Below are 27657 nucleotides of genomic sequence, written 5' to 3'. Positions count from 1 at the left end.
TAAGATAGAATTTGAAAACGGACGGAACGAAACGAAGCAACAAAAAGCGGAAGAAAAACGAATAGGACAGCGGAGGACAGCTGATGAAAAGGAAGGACGAAAAGATATATCTTTGCGGTTCAATCGAATTTTTCAAATTCTTTCTCTTCTTTTTCTTTCGAAAATTCGAGTAACCGATAAAAAAGAAAAAACAAAAATAGTGGGAGAAGAAGACGAGGAGAGAAAGAATCGACTGAAATCACAATATAATTGACCCATCGTGTAGTGCCAAAGTGAAGAGAAATAGATGAATTGTTTGGGGGAGTACGAGAAAAAAGGAACTGACACATAGACAGAAAAATGGACGGATGACGAGTGACGACCGGTTTCGGAACACACGACGTCCTCAACTTCTTCTTCTTCTTTTTCATATGTCCTTCCGAATAATTTTGAATCGGAGAGAGAGAGATGGCAAATGAAGAAAGAAGAAGAAGCAAGTCTCATCCGTATTTATGAAATCATCTAGAGAACCTTCAGATTTTATACAAATCCGAGAAAAGATGCAATTATTCGTCCCATTATTATCGTTTCTCTTCCAGTTCGTTGCACGCCAATTCTATTGGATTGAGAAAAGAATTCTTGCAATTTTGGAGAGGAATGAAAATCGGATAAGTGAATTCAGAAAAGTGGTTGGAGAAACGAAAATGGAAAAACGGTTTCCGTATTTATCAAAACAAATTAGGATCTTCAGACTCAAAGCATTTCCAGCTTTCCTTTCATTGACATGAGATGATTCTGGTTTTGAACGAGAGAGTTCATATTGCCTACTCATAAGTTCAAACCAGTGAAAAAACTTTCATTCTAAAGTGTTGTCATGTTTTTTGTTGCAAAATTCACAACCAGTGGACAACCAGTGTTTTTGTTGGAAATGGCCACCCAAACACCAATTTTTGAGCCAATCACAAGACAATATAAAACAAAAATAAACTAAAAATATGTAGTTTTGTTTTCTCTCGTCTGCTTATCTTTTTTTTTATTCATCTGAACCAAATTGACCGATTATTTTTTCTTTACATTGTCTGATTTTCCAGATAAATTTGATCTACATCTCTTATTATGCTCTTGATAAAAAGTGGAAAAAGAAGGTTTTTACGAAAAAGAATCTGAAAGAAAAAGAACATCAGATAATGGAAAAGAACAAGAAGGACGATATGGTCACTACGGGGATACTTTCTTTCCGTTCAGTTGTTTGCTTTTCCCGCCGCCAGAAACTATTTCTCTTTTTGACGTCACAACAGGTCCACACCTTTTTTATTCGTCTGTTGTACAACATCAATGAATCATTCTATGTTAGGACAACAAAAAGGACTGGAAAGCTTCTGGGTTACAGATTATTTACAAATGTCTAGTTCTTTTTTCGGTGTGTACGAGCAAGCAGCATTGAAGATTCTGAATATCTCTGAAAATATATGAAACCAGTATACCGTAAACACTGAATTATAACGGTACCTGTAATATAACGGCACCTGTATTATAACGGTACCCCATCTGTACTCTGAGTTTATGAATATGATTATCCCGGTGTTTTTTCTTGATAGCAGGTCCGTGATTAGTAACATCTCGATCAACGAAAAGAACGTCCGAAAAAGTGTTTCGTTTAAATATAGTTTCTGAAACCACAAAATTTCTCTCGAAGTCAGTTGAAAAATAAAACGGCATGGCGTTATAATACGGTATTCACAGTAGCTCAATAGTTTATTCCTTCTGTTGTAGAATTTTAATTACCCAAGTTTGAGGTAAACCCAACTCTTTTTAATTACCCAAGTTTGAGGTAAACCCAACTCTCATCGTATTAACCTACGGTATTCCTCCTAGTGAGTGTAATAAAGGTTAATACGTTTTCTCTTACCAAAGAAAAAGAAATTTCGAATCCTTTTTGTGTAATCACAAACTGACAGAGACCTATCGAATTTCTTTTGTTTCGTATATAGGAATAGTCACTCTGGACCACGAAGTGGACAGTTGTTGGCGGACTTCCAAAGTTGAGAGAAAAGGTGTGAAGAGAGGAGGTCTAGAAACACTTCGGCTGTCTAGGACCAGTTCCTGAGTGGAAAGAGGAAGGTCTAGTTACACTTCGGCTGTGCTACGACCAGTTCGTGAGATCTCTCGTGGAGAGTTGAAAACAGTCAGCTGAGGCTACTGTATTTCTTGATAGCCCCGCCCCCAATCCCCCCTCCCCCCCTCGACAGAATTTCTGTTTGACCTCCTGGAATTTGCGAGGAGTGCGCGAGAATCTTCGAATTCTTCGCGCATTTTCTCGAAATTTTCCAGAAGATTCGAGCGGAGAATCTTCGGGAAAGTGAACCGAATTTCGCGCGAAATTTTCCGCGATTTTCAAATTATCGATTTTTGTCGGAAAATTTATTTTCTGGCAAAATTTGATTTAGTTCACGCGGGAGAGAAGGATTTGGTGGAAAAGGGTATTGATTTTTGTGGCGGAGGAAACTCCCACTGAATCAATAACTCTCAAAGGAGAACTTATCGAACAACCTCGGGTGACCTGAATCTTGGGCGAAATTTTTGCATTGACACAAGATAACACAAATTACTGTGAATAACAAATCAGAACAAACTGTCAAAAAGAAAGACAAAAAAGTATTGATTAACAACATCATGACAAATGTATATCTTAAACCTGTGAATGATAACCAGACTAACAAAACCGGTGATAATTCTAGAAATACTATGTCAAATAGTGAATGTGAAATGACGTGGAAACCTGTAGCCAGAACATATGCTCAGGCAGCCAGTACTAACCCGGCCGATAACAAAACGGTGACAGTCCTTGGGCATTCATACAATCTGCTGAAACTGGGAAATACTCCTCAGATGACGAAAAGGTCGCCTCCAAAACCATCGAGAGGAGGGGCTCGAATCAGCAATGTGTATACTCTGACTGATGAGCTGGAGATTACGCACAGAGAAGAAGGTAAGATCACATTCGCGATCGACCTTCCAAACAAGAATAACATCTTGTGCCCGCTGTGTCGGGAGTGCACCCAAAAACGCTTAAGAGGGGCCCCCTTTCACAAACACATGAAAGATCACGTGAAAGAGAAGCACCAACTTGAGGCCAAGTTTATCTACAAGTGTAGTATGTGCAACGAGTACGAACCGGAAAAAAAATGCGGCTCGAAGTGGATTGTGACCCACCTGCAAAAAGTGCACAACTACAAGTATGATGAATCTGATGTTGTTCAGAAAGTGGAACCTCCCACCACAAGACAGCAAATAGCTAACGAGCTCAACGATGCTGCCCCATTTGTTGACATAAGGAAACCGAAAGCTAATGTTGTTGAGGAGAAGAAGACTGAAAATGGTGCATTGTTGAAATTCCTGACCAAGTCCAATAAGGACGAACAGGAACATTCCCAATCAAATGATAGTCCAAATGTGGAAAGCCCTGAAAAAGCAAATCAGGCGCTCTCTATCGATCCGAAAGGGAACAACTCACCATCGAAAAGCTCAATGAGATCGAGCCAGTCCTCAACTTCCTCCATTTGTCAAGAAATCCAGGAAATCATCACGTTGAGTGAGGATGAAGAACCCAAAGAGGTTCGTCCAAAACCAGGAATCAACGTGTGGAGCTTGATAAATGAAAAGGGAAAGGATGCGTACATTGATACAGATATCATGATGGCGTTCTTGAAGATGAGAGCGGAAAACTGTGACTCCGTGAACATAATTGATCCACTCAATTACCAGTTTCCCGCGAGAGTGGACCTAGTCCCACTTATTCAGAGGAATCTGGAAGACGGAAAGAAAAGAGTCGTGTTTCCGATCTGTGCAGACGAACACTGGACGCTCTTGACCATCTCGAATGGAATTGCTGCATTCTACGACCCGACAGGTTCAAGAATGAGTAGTTATATTGAAGAGTTGGTGAACGAACTTGGACTGATTATCCCAAAGGAACAGGATGAAAAGCCAAGACAAAGAGACAGCTACAACTGTGGGGTATTTGTGATGAAAATGGCGGAAGCCTTCATCCAAGATACCGAATGGGAAATGGAGGAAGTAGAGGAAGACGTGAAAAACTTCCGAAGAAATCTCCTTGAAGAACTGAAACCCAATTACGAGATATTTGCTGAAAAAATCAAATATTATAACTCTCCGGGAAAAAGTTTCGCCCAAAGTCGACCCACAAGTCGAAGCAGCCAGTGTGCCGTCTGTCCGACGTGCTCTCGTTCAGCTACACCGATGATGGATGTAGGAAACATGGAAGTGGATCCCGTTCCACAGCAACAAGAGACACCGAAGAGTCGTGAGACAGAACAAGATGAAGGCTGGAAAGTGGTGGGAAATACTAGAAAGAGGGGAGTGGTAACTGAACGATCACCAAACATCTCTCCAGAAGCCAAGAGACAATTCACTGGTCCAGAGATCAAAGTCGTCTCACCTGGGAAGTTTCACCCACTTGTTGGCGAAACTGAGGAGATGGAGGTGACGTGTGACAGTCCACCAACGAAAGAGCCCACTACGGAACCGAAAATGACTCCAAGCCTGCCAGCAATGAGAATTGTTAGCCCAGAAGTGACGAAAAAGCAAACGTCAAAGAAGAAGGGAAAGTATGGCAAAAAGAATCTGCAGGCAAAGACAACTCAGCCAAAAGGAGAGTCGTCGAAGAAAGCTCAGCCAAAAGGGGGGCCGACGAAGAAAGCTCAACCAAAAGGGGAGCCGGCGAAGCTCATTGAGCAAGTGAGAACTTGGTTCGATAGACAAATGGAATCGTACCAAGAGCAAGGGTCTAACATCCAAACACTAACCTGGATTGCCGACTCACTCACTGCCGCCATCGTCAAGGCACACAATGGGAACAAGTATCTGGTAGATAAGATAACTGCAAGATGCTCACCACCATTGCTGAATGAAGGTGAGATGGCGACGCAGACGAGCAGAAGGACAGAAACGGTGAAACCAAAAGATCGATTTGTAAAAGAATCTAACGAGCCGCTCAGAATCCAGTATGCCAAGAACCGAGCAAAGACCTTCAATGTGATAATTGGGAAACACTCCGCACGATGTGAAATTGATATTAACGTCGTGGAAAACCACTTCAGGCAAACCCTGAAAGCACAACCAGTAACAGAAGATGCATTGAATACTGTGTGCAGTGGAATCAAAAGAGCAAAAGTGGACCCAAGCATTGAAGACCCGATCTCGGGAGGAGAAGTGAAAGCCATACTTGCGAAGATCAAAGATACCTCTCCCGGAACTGATGGAGTGAAGTACAGTGATCTGAAATGGTTTGATCCGGAAGGAGAACGTCTGGCGATGTTGTTCGATGAATGTCGACAACACGGAAAGATTCCGAGCCACTGGAAAGAAGCGGAAACGGTTCTGCTACCGAAAGATTGCACTGAAGAGGAAAGAAAGAAGCCAGAGAATTGGAGACCCATCTCTCTGATGGCTACTGTTTACAAACTTTACTCCTCAGTCTGGAACAGGAGAATCTCCTCAGTTCCTGGAGTCATCAGTAGATGCCAACGAGGCTTCCAGGCGATCGATGGATGCAATGAGTCAATCGGAATTCTGCGAATGTGCATAGACACTGCCACAGTTCTCAACCGAAACCTGTCATGCGCATGGCTAGACTTGACAAATGCTTTCGGAAGCGTGCCACATGAGTTGATCAGAAGATCACTTGCCTCATTCGGGTATCCTGCATCAGTTATCAACATAATCAGTGATATGTATGATGGATCGTCAATGAGAGTCAAGACAGCTGAGCAGAAAACCCAGAACATCATGATTGAAGCCGGAGTTAAACAGGGTGATCCCATCTCACCGACTCTATTCAACATCTGTCTCGAAGGCATCATCCGAAGACACCAGGCGAGAAAGATAGGTTACAGTTGCGTGAGCAATGACGTACGGTGTCTGGCGTTCGCTGATGATCTTGCCATCCTTACCAACAACAAGGAAGAAATGCAAGATATGCTCAATCAACTGGACAAGGATTGTAGAAGTGTTGCCCTGATTTTCAAGCCAAAGAAGTGTGCTTCACTGACAATCAAAAAAGGAAGTGTTGACCAGTTTGCACGAATTAAGATTCAAGGAATGGCCATTCGGACTATGAAGGATGGGGATACCTACAAGTATCTCGGAGTCAAAACAGGAAACGGTGGTAGAGCCTCGGAATCAGAATCCCTGACTCAGATTGCCGCGGAACTCCAAAAGGTCCATGATACAGATCTGGCGCCGAACCAGAAACTTGATGTGCTGAAGGCATTCATCCTGCCGAGACTGCAACACATGTACAGAAACGCCACTCCAAAGCTGACGGAGTTAAAGGAGTTTGAGAACACAGTCATGAAAAGTGTGAAGATGTATCATAACATCCCGATTAAAGGATCACCACTCGAATATGTCCAGATTCCAGTAAAGAATGGAGGACTCGGAGTTATGTCTCCCCGATTCACGTGTCTCATAACGTTCCTGGCGTCCACACTGTTCAAACTGTGGTCTGACGACGAATACATCTCGTCCATCCACAAAAAGGCGTTGAGTAGAATCACGGCAAAGGTGATGGGACTGAAAACCCAGAAAGTTACGCTCGAAGAGCAGTGCGAGTACTTGAACACCAAGAAAGCAATCACGAAAGGAGGTTACAGCCTCTTCTCGCGAATGAACGAAGCTATTCGAACGCTCAGCGTTAATCAAGGAGCACCGCTTAAGTCAATGAGATTCATCCCAGAAAATGGTGAAATTGCTTTAGAAGTACAAGCATCAGAAAACTCACAGATCAAAGTATTCTCGAAAGCTGACAGTATGAAACTGGTGACAAAGCTGAAAGACTTGGTGAAAGCGGCGTTGCTCAAGACCTTCTTGGAAATCAAGACAGTCAAAAGCAAGGTTGTGCAGGTGCTTCAACACCACCCACAATCAAACAAATTCGTCAATGATGGAAAGAACTGCAGCATTTCCAGCCAAAAGTTCGTACACCCAGCACGGCTGAGCCAGCTGATCTGCAACGGCAACAGCTACAATAAAGATCTGCCGAAAAACTGCAGATGGTGCGGCTACGAATGCGAATCCCAGGCTCACATCCTCCAGCATTGCACATACAGCCTTTCATCTGGAATCACCCAGAGGCATGATCGTGTCTTAAACAGAATCCTGCAAGAGGTGATAAGAGGCGGAAAAGACAACAACCACTATGACATCATGGTGGATACGGAGCCCGGACCAACCAGAGAGCGTCCAGATATCATCATGATACAGAAAGATGGTCCGGAAGTCCTACTGGCGGATGTTACGGTACCATACGAAAATGGAGTTGTTGCAATTGAAGCCGCATGGGATTGGAAGATGACAAAGTACAGTCACTTTATTGATTACTTCGCAAGACTGGGAAAGAGAGCAGTAATCCTTCCACTAGTGGTTGGAAGTCTTGGGACCTACTGGCCAGACACCTCAAACTCTCTGAGAATGCTGGGTCTCTCTGATGGGCAAATCAGAAACTTGATCCCAGACATCTCCATGATTGCTCTAGAGTCTTCCAAACAAATTTACTGGAGGCATATCTTCGGAGATAGTTACAAAATTGTAACTGATCTATACTGCAGAAAAGACCAGCAGGAGATCAGATTCGGAGATGAACCCATGGAAAATGTTCAAGTCTCAGATCGATTCCAGCCTTTTAAAACAAGAGAGCGTGAGAAGAAATCCGAGGAAGAGAAAAAGAGAAGATCAAAGTCCAAAAAAGGCAAAACTTGGCGAGGATCCAAAAAACAAACTGATTCCGGGCAACCCGGCAAAAGCTATCAGAATCAGGGCTTCCAAAGAAGAGTTGGACAAGGCGGATCACGGTGAATACCGTGAGATAAGACCCCAACATAAAAATAAAAGTCGGCGTTAGCTAAACACTAAACCGGCTCCTCATTGGGGGAGAGTATCATTCCGGTGCTCTCCGTTTGGGCGGTAGGGAGGAGTTGGGTAGCGACCCGGAAGTAAGGATGCCCAACCACCGCAATCTGATCTGGCATTGTGTTTCGGAAGGTCTCTGTCTCTAGATCTGAAATAGAGCTCTGGCCTGAAGAACACACGCGCGGACCGGTTGGATGCCGACTCGATCTGGAGGGTGCAAACCTGAAAGGGAAAGTTGAAGGCCGTGAGGCTCCTGGCGGGAAACTCCGTCATAGTCAGTGGTGTGCCAACACCCGACGACTATGACATAGTTGGAGGAATCCTGATCTGATAATAATCATTGTTCATATAAGGGAGGGGGATGGTAAATACCCAGGGTCCGAAACCATCAAAGCAGCTACTGACCAGCATAGTAGTGATGAACACATAGACCCTGGGGTTCCCTGAACTCGACCCATCTGCACAAACCCACTTTGTACAAATGAACCAAACTGATGAAGAGTTTAATGATTTCTTACATCACAGCTAGCGGACCTACCGTGAGGTAGACTCCCGCCGCTGTAGCAGGCTCGCCATTCCTTTTTTGTTTTTCAATTCAATGAAAAAAGGTGTGCAATTCATGGATTCTACCATTTTTTACAGGAATCTTCATAAAATAATTGGTTGGCTCAGCCGGTTTTCTATCGTCAAACGCTTGTCAGAAACACGGATTTGTGATCATCACTGCCAGCGGCCAAGCACTCACGCAGAGAGGTCTTTCTCGGCAGCAGCCGACACCTTACGGGTTCCGCCGCCTGCTATTCTTTGTGTGTGCCTTGACTCCGCCCACCGCGAAGAAGAGGAGTTGTGTTTCTGTATTTTGCGGCCATGTTGTCATTTTAAAAAGCGATTCTGATTTTCTTGGAAAATTAGATTGAATTTGGCGAATAGGCAGCTATTTCTTGTAGATTTTCCTCTCTCGCTCACAAAAACTGTAACATATGGTGTCACGTTATGACACTGCTCAGTAAATCTATAAACTCGAAAGTTCACGTTTTTCGAGAATCCAACTTATGGAGCAATTATATCATTGTTCTGAAACTCGTGAAAATCAGTTTCCATTAATTTTCTCAAATAATTTGAGCAATGGGACATGGAAAAAAGAAGAAACAATCAAAAGACACTGATCATGAGGTTAGTTCAGCTCTCTCGAGAATCTACGAGAATACGATTTCTGAATTTTCAGGAAGGCAGTGGAGACGGTGAAGGAAGAGCCGCTCATCAGAGACCAAACTGTTGTGATACACTCATGTTGGCTCTTGTCTGTTTCTTCATGGTCGTTGCTCTTGCCGTTTCGATTCCAATGCTTCTCGCGGCTTCTGGGAAAGCTGATATCGAGTTCATCAATAAGAAGTTGAAGGAGGTCAAAGAGCCAAATGAATAAGCAACAAACTCAGGTCGATGATTCGTGAATAAAATATTTTTATTTGTGTTGTCTTTTTTATCAAATGAATGAAGAAGTGCTTATTTTTGCAATGGGACGGAGCCAAGAATGGTAGACTCTTGGAAAAAATGAGAAAGATTTAGAAAAGCTTCTGGAAAGGTCTCCCGGGAAATCTCGGCAACGAGATATCAGTTTCGATTGACCGCAGCTATAATGGTCCTATTGAAGATTTGTAATAGGCCTATAAACAGACTGAGGTAATAAGTACAGTAATCGTTTCTTATAGTTAGATTATTCATCCCAACGTATATTTTCCCTATCAGCAATTCATCAACTCATTTTATTTCCCAATTGTTCTCTTATCAAATATCAAGTACAAATATCAAAAAGATAACACAAATAACAATTTGTTATTATTATTATCATCCAATAAATTTCAGATATTTTCATAATTGTCGAACAGAGATCTTTTTGTTTTGTTTTTGTTCCTACTCCCACAACTTTATGATCTAATAAAACATGTTGATCGCTTCAATTCGACAACAGACTCCGACAACTTCTTTTCCCCCTTCAGACAGATATTTCTAAGCGTTTGAACTCAAAGCACGCGGGTGTTAGGGGCGGAGTCTTGATATTTCTCTTTCTTCTTTTCTTTCATTTTTCTTAATTCTCAACTCATTGATATCAAGGATATTGTTCTGATCTTGTTCCAATATTCAAAGAATGTTTGAGTTTGAATTATTACCGAATGAAATGCAATTGGAAGTCCTGAAAAGGGTATGTTAAATGCTATGATCATTAATCGACTAACTTTGTATAGCTTGACAGTCACTAGTCAGATCGAACTCGAGTTCTCCCAACGGAATTTACCTGTTTTTAAAAAATTAAAAAATCTTTAAGTAATAAATGAGAGACCTTTGAAACTCAACGTTAGTCAAGAACCATCGATGTTCTGATGCCTGGGTATTAGTGTGCATTTCTTGGCAATATTTATCCAATTGGTCATGGGACTTCCATTTCTGAAAATGCTGACTTGTGTACTTCTAAAATCTCCTAGAGAGAATTCGAACTTTTAGTTCTGATTCAAATCTTTATCATTTTCATTCTCTCTCTGTTCTGATCTTCGCCTCCATAGATCATTCCTAAAATCAAACCATCAAAACACCTATGATATTGACACCCATTCATTCACATGATACTCCCTCTCTCTAGTAGTTTTTATGACACCTGACAATACACTATTGTCTTTTCCCATGATTCTTCTCGGGGAATACCTTATAACAGGTGACGATTGTTGTTGGGAAAGGGGAGAAAGTTTAATTAGAAACTTGATAAGATTGTTGATTTAAAATGACCTATTTGAAGAAAGTGCAAATAGAAAAAGAGATCAAAATGATGTGAGAATAGAAAATTACTTCCAGACAGAATTCCGAACAGTTCAAAGTATGAAAACTGTATCGAAGAGAGTTCAACAGTTCATCACAGTTTATCAAAAGTATATGATGCCGATCCCGATTCGCCAATTGTTCATTACACCTGTAAGCCTATTTAGAGTCTATTCTTACTAGAAGACAAAACATTTTCAGGAAAAAGTAAGCTTCACTCTATCTCACTCAAATGAAATCAATACAATCAATCACGAAGACATTGAGAATTTCCTTCGTGGTGCAAAAGTGGAATTGCTTTGGCTGGAAATGGTAGTTGCATTCAAGACTTTCAAATGAAGGCAACATTTAAAATTTTCAGATTGGAAGTGAATTAGAACCAATTGAGTTTCTTCAATCAATCTTGAAAAAGACAAATTTCAGTCAGATTGCTTGTCTGAAACTTGGAAGTTCAAAAATGGAGTGTGACGTGGCAAAGTTAACCGATTTAATGAAATCTTTAAGTTGTACAGAACTAGTCGTTGACTGGAGATTCCGTGTTCCTGAGAATTTCTTCAATGAATTATCTATTAACAAAGTAATGAATTTAGATTTGATATCGTAAATGAACTAAAAATTACAGCTCACTGGTTTGACCATTGGAAATCAAGAATCTCCAAACTTCTACCAACCTTTTAAAGGCGAGAATTTCAGAAAATTCAGAGGAGACTGGATGGAACTCGGAGCAAATCAACTGAGAACATCTGATTTCTCTACTCTTTTCAAGGTTAACTCGATTTTTAATAATCTGAATGCCAACCTTGAATTTCAGAGCTGGAAAAAAGGCGAAATACACTGGATTTCGCTTTACAATATTGTGATTAGTTTTCCCGTAGCTGAACTGCTAGTCTTGATGAAAAATGAAACATGTCAAAAGTCACCAACGAGATGGATAATTTCTCGAGATTCTGATGAAACTAAAGATGAATTGGAAATTTGTTTCTTACAGAGTACCAACTTCTCGAAACATCCATCTGTTGTAATTAGACAATTCAAAGTCTCTGAAATTTTGTGGTAGACTGGAAATTCACAAAAACTTTACATAATTGTTATGTTTATATGGTGTCAATATTACAGATCAATAAAAACTATTATCTATCAATAATTTCCATCTACAGTATAATCATGAAATCACTCGGTCTTCTTCATTGCTGGGAATGCCTTAGTGTGAACTCCCGTGGCGATCATCGTGTTGTCTCGTTTGCGATACAACTCTGCCTGATATTGAAATTTATTAGATTTCTCAAAATGAATTGAATTACCTTCGTGAATGCAAGAGTTCGTCCTTGTTTGGTAACAGTTGAGTCGAGAATAAGAGTCTCACCAATCTTTGCAGCGGTCAAATAACTGAAAATGAATTATTTTCTATTTAACAAAAACACTGAAGCATAGCTATGATGATTAACATCGAGGATTGCATTTAGTGTTCCCAGAAAAATCGAGCTCTTTCAAATCTTACTTACGTGATATGCAAATCAACGGAAACTCCTGGTCGCGCTTGTTTGGTGAGGAGAAGTGCCGCAGTGGTGAAATTGTCAATGAGTGTTGCAGTGCATCCACCATGAAGAGTTTCGAAATGATTTGTTTGATCTTTCTCCACTTCGAATTCCACTCGAATGTTTCCTTCTTCAGCATGAACTGCTCTCACATTTCCAGCACCAGCAACCGATGCAAATTGTCCTTTGCTACCAAAGTTTTTCACAATCTCCTTTGCTAATTGCATGTATTTTGAAGTCATTCTCAAATACTGGAATTGAAACTGTTTCTGAACAAAAATGAAAATTTTCAATATAGAGCATGCAAAAACACGTAAGAACTTTAATAAACAGAGCTGAAAATGTCTCTAAAATTTTTATTTTTTGGCAATTATGTGAGAAAAATACTCATATGAAGTGATACATAGGGAATAGAAGTAAAAACCGGTGGATCAAACCGAAATTAAATAGCATTAAACAACAAACTGGTAACTACAAATAATCTGGTTGCAGACCCAAACATTCGTAAGGAAGTTTATCTTCTTATTTCTTTTTCTTCACTGCGAGTTCGGTTCCTTTCATGAACTTCTTGTCAATTCCGTAAGATTTAATTAGCAGGTCAACCACAAAATGAATCTGATTTCCTTGCACCAGCACTTGAGGTCCCTCTACTCCAGCTACTTCCCATTGACTGGTTACACTGGTAGCAACGCCTGTCTGTAAATCAATTACGGTTATCATAAAGTTGAACAACTAGTTAACCTGAATCTGGTGACATATGGTTCGAATGTCAATCCCAAACATTGCCAATCCATTGATCAGTGTTACTTTCTTGTTTCCAGCCCGATTCTCGATTTTAAATTCTACCAACGGTGGAGAAATTTTTCGAACTAGTTCTCTTCCATCAGCCCATCGAATATGCCAGGTGGCTGTCATTCTCCCATGAATTGCCTTCATCAAATCAGCCCATGGAGCTGTATCAGATTTGATTCGAGTGATTGAGCAAAGGATAGGATCCAAACGTACTGATTTCCCAGCTGCGAGTTTCTGTAGTGATGGTGAAGTTAGTTATGAAATTATTTGAATATCAATTACATTTTCATTGACATAGCTTGTGACCATCTCTCGGATTTCCTTCGCACTCATCAAATCTCCTTTTGAAAACTTAGGAAACAGTCTTAATGTAGGCTCAGTAATAGCGAAGTATTCCGAGATGACAGGTGCTTCGAATTTTGATTTATCTTCTGGCGCCTTATCTACGGTACATTCATCGGATACTTCGAAATCTCGAAAAAGTTTGTTTGAGAAGTTGACATCGCCTACGACATCAGCACCTTTCTTTTGCTTGCTCGGAACAATCTTGATAATCCATTCATCTCCAAGATCGTTTATTTCTTCGAGGAACGTGGCGAATTTTTTGAAATGTGTCTTTTTCATATCCAACTTCCGACCGTCTGGAACGCACGCTAGCACGCATTGCGTATAGAATTGTCCAACGTCCATCGGCAACATATTCCTGGTGAAGCGATATTTTAGTCCCGCTAGAAAACAACGTGTAAGAAGATTCTCCATAGGTTCTTCAGGAATTATTTCTTCTTCAATTTCATTTACAGTTGGTTTGGGTGGTACACCTACACTTTCTTCTCGATCTTGTTTTTCTTCAAATTCTTCTTCGTCCTCATCACTTTCATCTGTTTCTTCTCCATACGTATTCCAGCTTGCTACTGAGTAACTCGGCGGAAATCCTTTTGGACCAAAGCTCCATAGTTCATCTCTAAATACATGAAGAACTTGAACTCCCTTTCCTTTGAACCCACAGGCGACCATTTCATCTGAAGACATCAAAGAACATCCAATAGCTGATGGGCCACACACAGTTCCAGTCTCAGTACAATGGAAAGCGATCGCTACCGGAACTCCTTTGCGGAATGTTGGTAATTGGAATGTTTCAGAGCGAATGACACCAGGAAGCATGAGGTCGGCTCCATTTTCAAGATACGACAAAACAGGATAATGACAAACAAGTACTGGAAAAGCTTTTGGATTGTTCCACATGTAAAAGACAGTTGGATAAATGTTTCCACTCTCGCTGAATTCGAACAACTGCGGAACTTTATCAATCGTGTACACGTTCATTTGGTTTCCATCAAAGTTCGTCAGCTTCACCTGTGCTACCTGGAAACGATATATGTTCATTTTTTTCAGAACTTGAGAAGAACTACCTGGCCTTTCTTGTCAATATTTGATTCTGCATCAATCTCTTCTTTCAGCCTATTGAAGAGTTTTCTTCTGAAGTAAGATAATTTCTCATGAAAGTGTCAGTGAAATCAACCTACGAATCTGAATTCCTTTGATTTGTGTTCTTTTTGACTGCAAATGGCTTTTTGAACATTTTGAAAGCTGAAAATAATGTTTGTGAGGCGTAAACACTAAAATGCTGAGAAAAAGTGTGTGATGTCTTTGCAAAAGACGGGAAAGTCCCGCCTTCTTAACCCTGCCGCACCGCGATAATTTTTGTCTTCGCGTTTAAGCCGCTTCGAGTCGGTATATGCTTATTGAAAATAAAAATAAAAATAATACATTTATTTTTTTGTTTTTTTCGTTTCTCACACAGAACTATTCGAATGTAGCTCAAATTCACCTTCTTTAATTGCCGTTTTGAGAACTCAAACTTTAAAATGGTTTTTGATTCATTTAAATTTGTTTCAGGTAACTCAACTTGTCGCGAACATGGCGTTGATGAGTAAAATGGCGCCGACGGCGGCCTGCGCCTGTCGCAACGCCTTTTTGAAGCCATCAAATAGTCTTATCCCTGCTATTCGAGGCTCGCACGCTGCGGTATTCCGTAAACGTCCTGGACAACTCATTGTCAACAGAATCAAGGTAATCATTTTTCTGTATGCTAGTTTTTCATATGTATAGGCTTCAGGACGTGTGCCATTTCTATTTCATTGGAATTGGTTTCCTCCCGGTGCTTTTCTGCCTTGCTTACAACCATATTGTCTACGGAACCTGTGAGCTGAAAGACTATCCAACAGAGGTTAGATTGTTTTTGCGAACACTTTCTAATTATTGAAACTTGCAGGGACCTGCTCCACATCACTGGCAGTTTGAGCGAACCCCAATTCGTCAATGGTGGGCAAAATGGTTCGGAGTGTCTGATGTTGAGCATCACGAAAGAAACCTTGCTTATTACGAGAAGCAGGGAATTATTGCTAGATGGAGGTGAGTAATTTTGCATATTAAAATTAATTTTGAGCTGAAATGTCAGACAAATCGAGCAACGTGTGAAGCATCTTGAAGGAGAACGATGGGACTATAAAGGCTGGAGCTATCAGCCAGTTTCCTCTACCTGGGTCGATTACGGAAGATGGCATGCTCTGCGTATGAGAGATCAATACGAGCAACACGGACACTATGCTCAGTAAATGTAAGTGTTTTTTTATTATTAAAAGGTGTAGAAAATTAATTAAAGTACACATCCAAAGCCTAGACAGTTAAAGCAGCTGCATCGCAGCTCCGATAAAATATTTAATTCGAATTAAAGATATATTCTCAAGTCGAAAAATATTAAGGATCAGCAATTTCATTTATATCTATTTGCATTTTCGTGTTGATTCCCATACCGAAAGTTTAACGTCACTTTTTCACAAGAAAATCTTGTTTTTGCCCGGTTAGTTCTGGGCTGTAGATAACATCTGAAGTCTTAACGCAGTGAGTTAATGATTTAATTCTGCTAAGCTTTTCAACTTGTTGTAAGTCAATGAATTTTCATTACAGCTTTGGCGCCGACTATTCACAATTGCTGTATGAATGGAATTTGGCAGTATAGCTTCAACGTGTCCGCCGCTCGTCTTCTATATCCGCCCCTTCGAATAGTTTTTCCCTTTTTAACTTCCTCACTATTTTTTGTATTGTCCGTGCTCTTTTTGATTGTTTTTCTCTGTTATTAGAGTGTAAATATCCTTCAACGAAAGTGCACTTAGTGAATTGGTCGTTTGGTTCGAATCCTATAAAGTTGAATTTAATGTTTTCTTTCATAACTGAACTTGAATTCCGTAAGTAAGACATGCGTCTTTTGAATCTTATTTATTAATCATCTTGCCGAGAAACTTTACACCGAGCTTCAACCAGCCGCTAAAGTTGTACATTCACCGAATGGCCGGGAATTGCCGCAGTCCCCGGCCACCAAATGCGTGGCGGCCGTCCGTTAGTACAATCAAAAAGTACACAAGTCACGGCTCGTTTTCACGTGATTTATGCTTCAAAACACGGAAGAAAAAACAAAATCCACGTGGCAATAAAATAATTTTCAGGCTCGAAGCATCAGCCAATATCTACTCGGGTTGATGCAGATTTTTGTTATATAGTGTAAAAAAGTAAGAATTTCAACAATTTGAAGTCATGAACAAATAAAATTCAGAAACCAGTGATGTTGGAAAATGTAGTGGCGTGGGTTCTTAACAATTATATTGGAGAATATTTGGAAGATTTAAACACTGACCAGCTCTCTGTTGCACTTTTATCCGGTGAGATTTCGAAATATCTCGGAAATAAAAATGTTAAGAGTTTAAAAAGTTAAAAAAAGGTTTTTCATAGATTTCAATTTTTTTATGAAGAAAATGTATGGTTTCGTCTGAATCAAGTTTTCCATTTTCAGGACAAGTGGAATTAGAAAATGTTCCACTCAAAAAGACAGCTCTCAGAAAGTTGGATTTACCATTGGAAGTTAAATCTGGACTTCTTGGAAAACTTACTCTTTCGGTTCCAATCACACATATCCGATCAGAACCATGGACTCTGAAACTCAGTGATGTACTTATTATTGTCGGTCCTCTATCAGGAGAAAAACGATATGATGTGGAAGCAGTTGAGCAAGTGGAGCAACAGAAAAAAGAACAAATGCTCGAAGAACTTGAATTGAGGCACAAAACATCATTGTTCGATTTATGTGGAATCCCAATTCCAGAATCTCAAGATTCGTGGTGGGGTGCATCGTTAATATCGACAGTTCTGAATAATATTCAAGTGAGTTGATTCTTTTTCACATTCACAAATTTGAGTTTTTAATAGAAACATCTTTCAGTTGATTCTGAACAATGTACATATCCGATACGAAGATAATACTACGATTCTTGGACAGACGTTCAATTGTGGCATAAGAATTCAGAAAATGACTATGCAAACGACGAATCACCATTGGAAGCCTGGGTTTGCTGAACCACAAAAAGGAACAAATACTTTCAAAAAGTTGGATTTGACGGGCTTTAGCATTTATTGGAATTCCAATTCAACGATGACTGAAAACATCGATGATTCTAAACAATTGAAGCAAATTCTTGCTCCTGAATCATCGTCAAATGCATACATTATTCAACCATGCAGTGCTGAACTGAGAATGGAAAAGAATTCGAGCAAGTTTCCATTGAAAGCGAAAGTTCCAAGATTCAAGTTTTTCATGAGACCTGATATACTAGGTCTAGAATTGACAAGACACCAAATGACAGAGTTGAGAGCTGTAAATCGAGAATGGGCGCGATTCGAAAGAGCAAGACAACATCGGAAATGGAGACCATTATGTACAATTGGAGAAAAGTGGGTTTTCAATGTTTAGAATTAATTTTTTTTTAGGGACTGCAAAAGTTAGTTTTCTTAAGAAAATATCAATCGTTTCAGCGCAAAAGAATGGTGGAAATTCGCATATAATCGAGTACTCGAAGAAAGTCGAAGAACCAATGCCAATCGAACGTGGGAGTTCGCTCACGAAAGGGCGGCTCGTTTCAATTCGTACTGTAGAGCTTATCGCAAACGTCTAATCGGCCTAATTGCCAATCCGAATGCAATTCAGCCTACAACCACCACCAATTTTTCTGCATCTTCGTCTAATACGGCAACATCAAATGCTCTTGCAGTCGTTCCAACTTCATCCACAAATGGAACTTCAGCTACCTCCACACATCTAGTTGAAAGTACGGCGATAATGAAGCAAATCGAGCGAGATGCACAATATACGTATCATGAGTTGCATCTCTTCAGAGAAACAGTATTTAGGAAATTACTAAGAGAAAAAGAGAAAGAACTGGGCATTACTGCCGCTATTCCTGATGCCGAAGAGACATTCGAAACTTTGGAACCGCCTCCTGACGAAATCATAGTAGAAGAGCCTACCGTACCTACTGAGCCAGTTAGTGGTGGACTTTATGGATGGATTACCGGATTTTTCGGACAAGCTCAACAAGATGAAAAACAAGAAGAAAATAAGTTCGATTTTGGCAACGTCGATGTTGGAGAGCTGAAAGAAATAAATGTAAAAGAAATGGAAGACGAGATTCTCGATGTTCTTCACGAGTCATGGGATGATTCAACTCTTCTTCGAAGGGATGCTTTACTGGCTCAGATTTCGTTAAGGTTAGAGCATTTGACGCTTCGATTTGTTGATGCTGAAGTGCACGATGGAATCGAACAACAAAGAGTTCTTGCTTTAGAATTATCAGGAGTCAGCTCTCGATGGGAGCTCAGTCCAAAGCAACACTATGTTTCAGTGGATGTTACAGTTAACGATATGAGTGTTCAACGTCTTCGTTCTGGACACCCTCGACCGAAAAGCAAGCTTGCAGAGCTGTCCGAATCTCTCCTATATTCAACTGCGGAAAGTACAAAAATGCTGTTAACAGTTGGTAGAGATGGAGAAGATATTTTAACAACAAAAGTGCCAATGTTCAGTATGCATTATATTCGAAGATCGCCAAGACTGATCGTGAAACATATAGTCAACTGTCGTCTCAGACCTGTCAGCATTGTTTATGAAGAAGGAGCTCTCGATGGATTATCTACTCTGTTTTCTGATGATCCAACGGTTTTCAACGAGATTCTGAAAAAGGCCCAATCTGTTGGGTCGGGTGAAACTGATGACGAATTGGTTGATGTTAAAATCAGCTCTGAGAATGTCTCAATTATCGAATCTCATGTTTCTGTTAATTTGACGCTCCCTGCAGTACGAATGGAAGTCAGAGGAAGAGGATGGACTAAACGGGAAACTCGAGCTTCTACGATATGGGAACCAGGAGAACCGATTGCCTGTTTGAATGCTGAGGGACTTGATTTCAGTGTCATTTCAAAAGAACAACACTTGACAAATGTGAGTAAAGTACTTCTGAATCGTTTCTCAACATATTATTAATCTTTGTTTTCAGCTGAAACTTGCTATTGGACACGTGGAAATGAGAGATATGATCGAGAATACATCATACCCATTGTTCACAACGTCTTCTCAAGTATCCCAAATGAAATCAATATCCAATTCGTGCCCAGATCTTCATAAGTCCAATAATAAGCCCCATTCACGAGCATCAAAATCCGATCATAATTATCAGAATCCCATCGTGTCATCTTCTGTCCCTGATGAATCATTTGCAGATTATGTGAAACCATGTAAGTACCACATGCTGAATGACGTTCGAAATTTAGAAAATTCAGTGAATCTGACCACAATGACAATTACATCTGCCACTTCAATCGACAATCATGTCTTGACAAGTGCGGCGACGCCCCCTATTCCGACGACTTCTGGAGTTAGTAGTCTGAAGCCAGAGATGACGATTAAGATGGCCTATGTTGACAAGATGCATACGCAATTCGAAAGGAAGTATAAAAAGGTAAATAGGTAAAAAGACATCATTATCTTTTGAGTTCTCTCGGAGCTGTATTTAAATGTCTCAGAGCAGTATACATGAGTTCTCAATTCGAAATCAATATCATAGAAAGAATCTCACCATTGCCATGTTTTCCAATCTAACATGAACATGCAATTTGTTTACTTCTTCATGTTCTGATGATGTTCTTCCTTCAAACCAAGTGGTGTCAGTCTAAAAAGCTTTGATTGTTTTGATGCTCTAGAGAGGTACTCGATGGGAAATTGTATAGTTGGTTGTTGAACAGAGAAGATGGTCAATGTTGGAACTCATGTTAAGTTCCTGAGAACGTTATACTTTTCAACTTGAACAAAAGTACAGAAATAAACAAAGTTAGGTTCAAGATCTTTTTGTTCGTGAGACTATAGTAACGTTTGAATTGTGATAAATCTTTAATTTTTCTGAAGTAACTTCTATCGAGATGTAGTGTTTTTTCGCCGTATCACATCATATGTAATTTCAACGTCGAGAGATTTTTGAGCATTTTATTTAATACCAGTGATATCATGTTTAAAAACAAAACGCTTTACTATTCACTTCGGATTATATGTAGGTTTTAGAGATCCCTTACAGTTAGTCACATTCCAATAAGTCGGTACTAAACGTGCAAGTTCGAAATTTTATTTTAAAAAGTATGACGCCTTTCATTCATAGATCAATTTCCTTTCTCCTTCCTGAGTATCACTCATTGTCGTCAAACTTCGAACCATCACACAAAATGTGTTTCCATCGGGTTCCGCTAACAATGATGTCAATGGAAATCAGATGACCGCAATCACCTTATGCTTACCGGATGTAAAATTCCATTTTCAATTTCCGTTCATGCACCTTTTGCTTCGATTCCCAGTAGAATCACGTACAGGAAATTGATTGAGGAGGAGTGCTCACAAAGCTCGTAATCAACAAAACACGAATAAAAATAGATATTCTACAATGATTTACGGTAGTTTACTTCATGTTGTTCGCTGATCACACATTCCACGTGACGACCTATTTTCTAGATTCAGAAACTAATTTTCGAATCTTTCGGTCAAATCGAACTCCCAAAATTGAAGATTCTGTGAAGAAAACTATTATATATGATAAAAATAACATGTGAAAAGGAGACCTTTCAAAATTCCCATTAACTATCCCACGGCTTTGAGCTAGGTTTCGATTGTAAAAGTCTAAAACTCGAACAGCGTTTCGAAAAGACGTTATCTTTGATGTGAAATATAACCTATGACGTGAAACAAACAAGATGGTATCTCAAAGAGCATTTGCTCTTTCGAGCTATCCCTTGGATTTCTCGCCAAAACATTTGACCATTTTCTGGCATCAGATTGAAAAGAAGATGTTATCGGATGATGGTAGAAAATATTTCGTTAAACTAATGGAATCCCTTTAAAATATGCAGTAGGAAAAAACGAGTCGAGATTATCGCAGGATCATCCAGTCGACCTTTCTGGAATCTCTCGGGACATACATATATTTTTCAATATGGGTATTCTGCAAGAAAATTAAAAATCTGCAGTAATATCTCTTCTTCTTTTCGGGCCACCAGAAGAGCAATTAGGAATCGGAGTTGAAGATGTTCTATGCATTCTCTATTAGAGCCTTATTCCTTTCTTTTTCGCTTCTCTTCTCCTTTCTTCTTGTTTTATCTGCAAATTTGTATCCAACAACCCACATGAAGTATTTGTCTGAATCTGAATGGAAATGGAGGAACATAAGAATTACCCTTCTCCATTACTCCCCCGCGCTCCCACAATCCTCCAGTATCAATTCCTAGAAAAGAGTCGATGGTGTTCCGTTATTTCGGATTCGTGAAGCAGAAGCTTTCAAATTTTTGATTAATCTAAAAATGATCAAGAACTGAAATTTTTCAACAGAAGTGGTTTATTCGCAGAAAGAGGAACGGTTATGAGGCTGTACACTGACACAAATCGACAACAAATGAGAACAGAGCGCTTTGAAAATTCGATTTTTTTGAAGAGATTGGCGAACAACGAAAATAAGGAGAGGAAATCACAGATTAATTCGGGTGGAAAGTTTGAGAAACGTTAGAAAAGGCATGAATCTGGGATTGGCTGTTATTATTAGAGCTGAACGTATTCCACTGGTCCGCCTCCGTAGATTGCACGCAGTTCAGCCAACGAAATGTCCGGAGAAGACGATCGCTTTCCGAATCTGTAATTAATTTGCTGAATTCACTTGTTTTCTTATGAAAAACAAATATGAGCATCATAAGAATAGGTGTCCAGTACCAAAAACATAAAAGAATCCATAAAAAGCGTCAAAAATGCATGACACGATTCACTTCTTTTGTTGAATTCTTATGGAGAGGGGTCAAAATAAAAATAAGAAAACTGTGGACACCTGATTTCGTAAAATACTACGCTTCACAGAACTTTTGAACTCTGCATCTGGAGCGAACGGAAATGGAAGGAGTTTTGATATTTGAAGTTTGAGGCTCAGGAAATGACGTTCTAGAAGACATTTTACCTCATTCGTCCACCGAGTCCTTTGCCCTTGAGTTCTCCAATGATATCTCCGAATGCTGAAGCTTCACGACGTTCCATAAAGATTGGACGGTCTTGGTCGATTGGCTGAAAGTAAGAAACACATGAGTTTCTGATCTCACTTCCCCCCAGTTTGAATGACAATTTTCACATAACTATTCTGTTTTCATTCAAAATCGTTACATCTCTTTCTTGGATTTGGGTTTAGTCAAGATTAAAAACTAAAAAGGTGCTGAAATTTATCCGCATCGTATGATGTTTGTCACCACTCCTATATTAAGATCTAGCGATTCTAGATGTCTTTGATAAATAATCGAAGTCGAGTAATCTAATGGATATGTTAGTACTACCCAAGACTCCTAATTGGAAACGACAGCTACTACTACTAGTAGTTCTCCTACGCTTGACCACTAATCTCATAAGTGTTCCGTTCGTTCTCCACCTTTCGGGTGTTTCCGATCCATTAGTAGTAGTCTACTATGTGGAACTAATAGTAGTCTACTATGTGGAAATTCTCAATTTTCGAAGCTAGACATGTGAGGTCGTTGAAATCATAATCTGGTGATCACTTCATTGGTCCCAAGCCTCCCATTCGAGATTCCGAAATAACTCCTACCAGACTCGATAGCATAATTGTCATGTTTTTCCTTTCAATAATTGATAGTAAAAATAACAACAAAAAAGAGATGAGCGGATATTTGAAAGGAACGATTCTAACGGATTTATCTAATTTGCGATGCAATTTTATTTCATTTTTTGCTGTCACTCTTCGATATATCTACAAAGCAAATGCTAATCTAATACTATTCCACAACAACGCCGAATAGAGCGGCATTTCCCACATTCCCTCCGAGAACAAAAGGATTCTAGTGAGAATACAAGTTATTTGTGTTGTTAGGTAAAGTGTCGACCGACAGAATCCGGTGCATCAATTTCTTACCTGAGCTGATGAGTATGACATTATAGCAATAGCTACAATCATAAGAGCCAGGATTTGTCGGAAGGAGAACATCTGTAGACGATAGTTGTGTACCGAAAGTGACACCAAAATGAATCGAGCTTATAAAAAAAGAGCCGCCTCTCTTCTGAAGCCACGCCCCTCCAAAGGGGTGGAGTCTGAGCACGAGCGGAATGATGGGAGAGAGGAAGCAAGAGGGATTGTGATGTCATTGCAGCTAGCTTACTCTTTGTTTTCAAATAATCTGAAAGGGTTGTATTTTTCAAACCATTTTGTAGATCAATCCCAATTTGGAGAGTTGAGTTCTGATTCAAAAGACGTGTCATAAGAAACACGAAAACAAAATACAAATACAAACGAAAGATTCAGACGTTTGATTCAAATCATTATGATATTATCTATTTTGATCTAAAAACTGCAATTATGATACAAAGTGATTCAAGTAATGGAGAAGAATGACGCTGGTATTGAATGTTCATTGAAAATGTAAATGAAATCAGCATGATCTGACCCACACAATGGAGACCTAACATGAATGTCTAAAAATATCAATACTGAAAATATTCTAGATGAATTCGAATGAATCATACAGTCAACCCTATACCAACTCTATAACTCTATAGTAATGTATCACCTCCCCATTTTTGAAGCCATTTTGTTTAGAATTGTTGACCAGAAGGTCCAAAAAAAAGCAACGCCGTCGCAATTTTTCACGGTCAAATAGCATACAAAATGGCATGAGGGACCTCTTAGACCTTGTATCTTTCCTAAAGGGTACATGGGGACGAGAGTGTTTCCGCCCCCGAGGTTTTCGTATTTTGGAAATCCATGCTTCCCTGAAAAAAAACTATAAATAGCTTTCTCTGGGCCAAAAAATTAACCATTGAATGGAAATGTGAGTCCAAATTTTGATGAGAAATATATATGAAGAACCACACGATGGAATAATGAATGAGAGTGTATGATGCGACAAAAAAGAGGAGAAGTCCTGACCTCATTGTCATCGTTTCTTTTTGCAGCGCAACTGCTCCATCGAAATTGAAATGGACGAAATGGAAATGCAAATGAACCGACGAACATGGACAGCTCTTCTCGAAATGGGAGGTATACTAGGAGAAGATGAACACGAAAGAACGGGAAATGTATCATCTGTAAACACACAAGAAACTTCTAAAACGACATCATCTTTCCTTGTTGGATGTACCTTGAGAGCTCGAACTTGGAGAGTTGGAATGCCTTTTCCAAAGAATAATACAAGATTAGGAGTGATTTGTTTGATGAATACCGAACTGGAATCAACTATGGAACTCAGTGAAAACAACTCGAACACTTTGGCAATAAAGTTGATGGTGGATGGAATCAGAATTGATGATTCTACTCCGTTTTTCTCTGGTAAGACAAAAATTTGATTTTATGACTACTGTAAATTTTGTAATTGAATCACATGTGCTTCTAGTTTTCAAAGGGTCATTTGGGTTCGCCTTAATTACAGGTGTGCTTCTAAAACAAGGTGTGCTTTATTCTTGGACCTGATTTTGAAAATCAATGGACTTATGAAATTCTAGAAAACCAGTCTTATTTCACCCCCTTTAAGAATATTTTAGGAAAATGATGAGAAACGCTCATCAAAATCATAGTTTTTGCGAAAAAATAAAACATTACAGAAACTTCGAAAAACCTGACCAAAATGTATTCCAAAAGTGTGTTTCTAGAGAATTTGCTTCTATTTTCCAAAGGGGTCCTATATTACATGTGTGCTTCAGTAACTGAAGTTCAGTTACAGTATTTACGGTATATGTTGAATATTACACAACTTTACAATACCTATTCATCTAGTTAAAAAGTAATCGAAATAACTCTGTAATATACCCAATTCGGTGCCTTCTTCGTATCGTTTAATTTTATGCTAATTTTGGAGTTGCCTAATATGAAAGATGTGCCGCATTTAGTTGCGTGGGTGGAATACTTAAACAGAGACATCGTATTGTTGTGCTATTTCACTTTTTTATATTTCAGAAATGTACCCAGAACGACTGATTATGATTGACGAGCAATTTGAGAATGCATCATATGGATTCGGAATGGCGCCCTCTACGAAACGGAAACTGGATGATTCAAAACGAATAGTGATAGATGTTGTCAAATATCTTGGTGATGATCCGAAACGTGAATGTGACATATCCATTTCGTTCCATGTACCAACGAATCAGAAAGTATACTATGTTCACACACATCGATTCTTCTGTGCTCTAATGGACTTTTGGATTCAGTTCAATGAGCTGATGAACATTGTAACTAAGAGCAAAAAACTGAAGGTTGAGGAAAGTGCTCGTACGAAATGCTCACTTGATATTGATATTCAATGTGCCACATCACTTATGATGCCTATCAATTCCACATCTCCTGATATTCTTCTCTGGCTTTCTGATGCAATGACATTGAAGAATACCTTCCAGACTCTTGCTGCTCTAAAACAGGAGATATTCGATAAATATTCTGTGGAGAGTGACTATGGTTATGATGCGAACATTGATTGTCTCCTTGACTACGGAGATATGACATTATCGAATGTTCGAGCACATGAAGCTCGTCAAGTTGATCGTTTACTAAATCAGAAGCATCTCAAGTGTGTCGGAGAGAAGGCATTCCAACAGACTGCTTTCGTACTCACAAGCCCGAATGTTTTCTCAAGACGATTCGATCTCAACAACAAGTTCTTACGAAACTTAGATTCCGTGTTCTCAAAAAATGCTCCAGATTTGACAATCATCACAAGAATTAGTGGATTGCAGTGGAGAATGACAACTCAATTTTATGTTTTGATGAGAGCAGTAATCGAGAAAAACTTTGGCGAACCATTGATTCCAGTTCCAGAAACAATTCCAATTGAAATTCTTCAACTTCCAACAGATATTATCGAATTGGAGAGCCGATTGAAGTATGCAACGCTCTCTTTCAGAACGGTATTCGAGGATGTAGACTTGAATTTGGAAGTCCCGAAAAAGCTAACAGAGAATCAAAGTGCTATTTTGAATGGCGAATGGCAACCATTCGCAAATGTGAAATTGGAGAGAGCACGGGTTTCATTCGATTCATTCGATGATGGTCAATCAGAATTTGATTTGATTTGCGAAAAGATTGAACTGGTGGACACGACAAACAACGGACCGAAAAACTGCTTTCCGATGATTTTGCAACACAAAAACTCTGGAAAGCAGTAAGTCAAAGACAAATGCATATGTGGCCAAAAGAAAAAAACATTTACAGATCACGACCGGTAACACCAGTTACAAATTCTATCAACTCTTCTTTGATGCTTGAATCCCATATAATGATGAAAAAAGACGAATGTCCTGTTCTTACACTCGTTCTCTGCAACGCCCGTGTTATTCTTGCATACGATTGGTTGAACGATCTGAAAGAATTCCTGATGTTGTATACTGATTTCATTCCGAAATGTGGGTTGTCTCATTACGTTCTGCCTATCTACTGTACTGTTTTTTCAGATTCTGATGAAATTCCTTATCATCTTACTGCTTCTGGGCGTCGTCAGACGTTCTCAACAACTCATGGAGGAGCGATAGTCGATAGAAGTCCTCATATGGCGCATGAATCTCTTTCATCTTCTTCTCCTACATTCTCTGTCAAAATAACTCTTCGGGACGCAGATTTGTATCTACTCGAAAATCCATTCGTCAAAAACAGTTTTGCTATGATTGCATCGACTACAGCAGTTTTGAATATGAATGATATTGGTGGCCATATCTCCGCTAATCTGGAAATACAGTCAATGAGGCTCGGATGGTGCTCTATGCAACACGAGAAACAAACCAGAAATTTATGCTCGAATGATTTTTCCATCACTATATCCTTGAGCATTGATCCGATGTCTATACTGAATCAGTCGAAACAGAACAAAGGAATGGTTGTAACACCGCCAGTGAGACATGCACTTGAGGTAGGTTGAGAACTCTTTTTGTCTATAACTATGGGCTGTAGGTGTAAAAAAGTTTGATTCTCCCATGATGTATTCTGAAACCGTACAACTATTCTCTGACCAAAATTCATAGAACAAATGAGAACTATCTGCTACACTAATTCTCAAAATACAGGATATAAAATCAACAGCCTCCATATTCTTGATCGAGGTTCGTTCATTTTTAGGGTTGGGAATTATAACCCCGAAGCCTTTTTTATTCTATGTTTCTTATCTAGCTTGTGAAAATGTCTCTTTTCTTATCTAGTTTGGGGATTCTATGTTCTGGGTATTCAGTTCC

General features: G+C 39.5%; 7 protein-coding genes across 7 annotated transcripts; 4 read left to right on the top strand and 3 right to left on the bottom strand.

Moving 5' to 3' along the window:
• Positions 1-9033: 9033 nt before the first annotated feature.
• Positions 9034-9331, top strand: GCK72_006101 (uncharacterized protein; the record flags this gene model as incomplete). Its single annotated transcript, XM_003109042.1, has 2 exons — positions 9034-9081; positions 9134-9331. The coding sequence occupies 2 exons, from the start codon at positions 9034-9036 to the stop codon at positions 9329-9331; spliced, it is 246 nt and encodes an 81-aa protein (XP_003109090.1).
• Positions 9332-10681: 1350 nt separating this feature from the next.
• GCK72_006100 (uncharacterized protein) lies at positions 10682-11773 on the top strand (the record flags this gene model as incomplete). The annotated part of the gene is made up of 6 exons (XM_053725475.1): positions 10682-10699; positions 10753-10869; positions 10918-11028; positions 11078-11293; positions 11339-11482; positions 11528-11773. 6 exons carry the CDS (start codon positions 10682-10684, stop codon positions 11771-11773), a joined length of 852 nt encoding a protein of 283 aa, XP_053589669.1.
• Positions 11774-11886: 113 nt separating this feature from the next.
• Positions 11887-12493, bottom strand: GCK72_006099 (uncharacterized protein; the record flags this gene model as incomplete). Its single annotated transcript, XM_003108943.1, has 3 exons — positions 11887-11973; positions 12018-12102; positions 12219-12493. 3 exons carry the CDS (start codon positions 12491-12493, stop codon positions 11887-11889), a joined length of 447 nt encoding a protein of 148 aa, XP_003108991.1.
• A 280-nt stretch (positions 12494-12773) lies between these two features.
• On the bottom strand, positions 12774-14622 carry GCK72_006098 (uncharacterized protein; the record flags this gene model as incomplete). The annotated part of the gene is made up of 5 exons (XM_003109047.2): positions 12774-12947; positions 12993-13277; positions 13326-14405; positions 14453-14519; positions 14567-14622. The coding sequence occupies 5 exons, from the start codon at positions 14620-14622 to the stop codon at positions 12774-12776; spliced, it is 1662 nt and encodes a 553-aa protein (XP_003109095.2).
• Positions 14623-14960: 338 nt separating this feature from the next.
• On the top strand, positions 14961-15658 carry GCK72_006097 (uncharacterized protein; the record flags this gene model as incomplete). The annotated part of the gene is made up of 4 exons (XM_003108857.2): positions 14961-15113; positions 15160-15270; positions 15316-15455; positions 15502-15658. The coding sequence occupies 4 exons, from the start codon at positions 14961-14963 to the stop codon at positions 15656-15658; spliced, it is 561 nt and encodes a 186-aa protein (XP_003108905.2).
• A 1004-nt stretch (positions 15659-16662) lies between these two features.
• On the top strand, positions 16663-19897 carry GCK72_006096 (uncharacterized protein; the record flags this gene model as incomplete). Its single annotated transcript, XM_053725474.1, has 6 exons — positions 16663-16759; positions 16891-17258; positions 17317-17825; positions 17907-19368; positions 19424-19661; positions 19707-19897. 6 exons carry the CDS (start codon positions 16663-16665, stop codon positions 19895-19897), a joined length of 2865 nt encoding a protein of 954 aa, XP_053589668.1.
• Positions 19898-21999: 2102 nt separating this feature from the next.
• GCK72_006095 (uncharacterized protein) lies at positions 22000-23434 on the bottom strand (the record flags this gene model as incomplete). Its single annotated transcript, XM_003108860.1, has 3 exons — positions 22000-22090; positions 22406-22509; positions 23363-23434. The coding sequence occupies 3 exons, from the start codon at positions 23432-23434 to the stop codon at positions 22000-22002; spliced, it is 267 nt and encodes an 88-aa protein (XP_003108908.1).
• Between the last annotated feature and the right edge of the window lie 4223 nt (positions 23435-27657).

The sequence above is a fragment of the Caenorhabditis remanei genome, chromosome II (genome assembly GCF_010183535.1).
Source record: "Caenorhabditis remanei strain PX506 chromosome II, whole genome shotgun sequence".
NCBI lineage: Eukaryota > Metazoa > Nematoda > Chromadorea > Rhabditida > Rhabditidae > Caenorhabditis > Caenorhabditis remanei.
The sequence above is the reverse complement of the archived record's forward strand: the minus strand, read 5'-3'. Positions and strand labels throughout refer to the sequence as shown.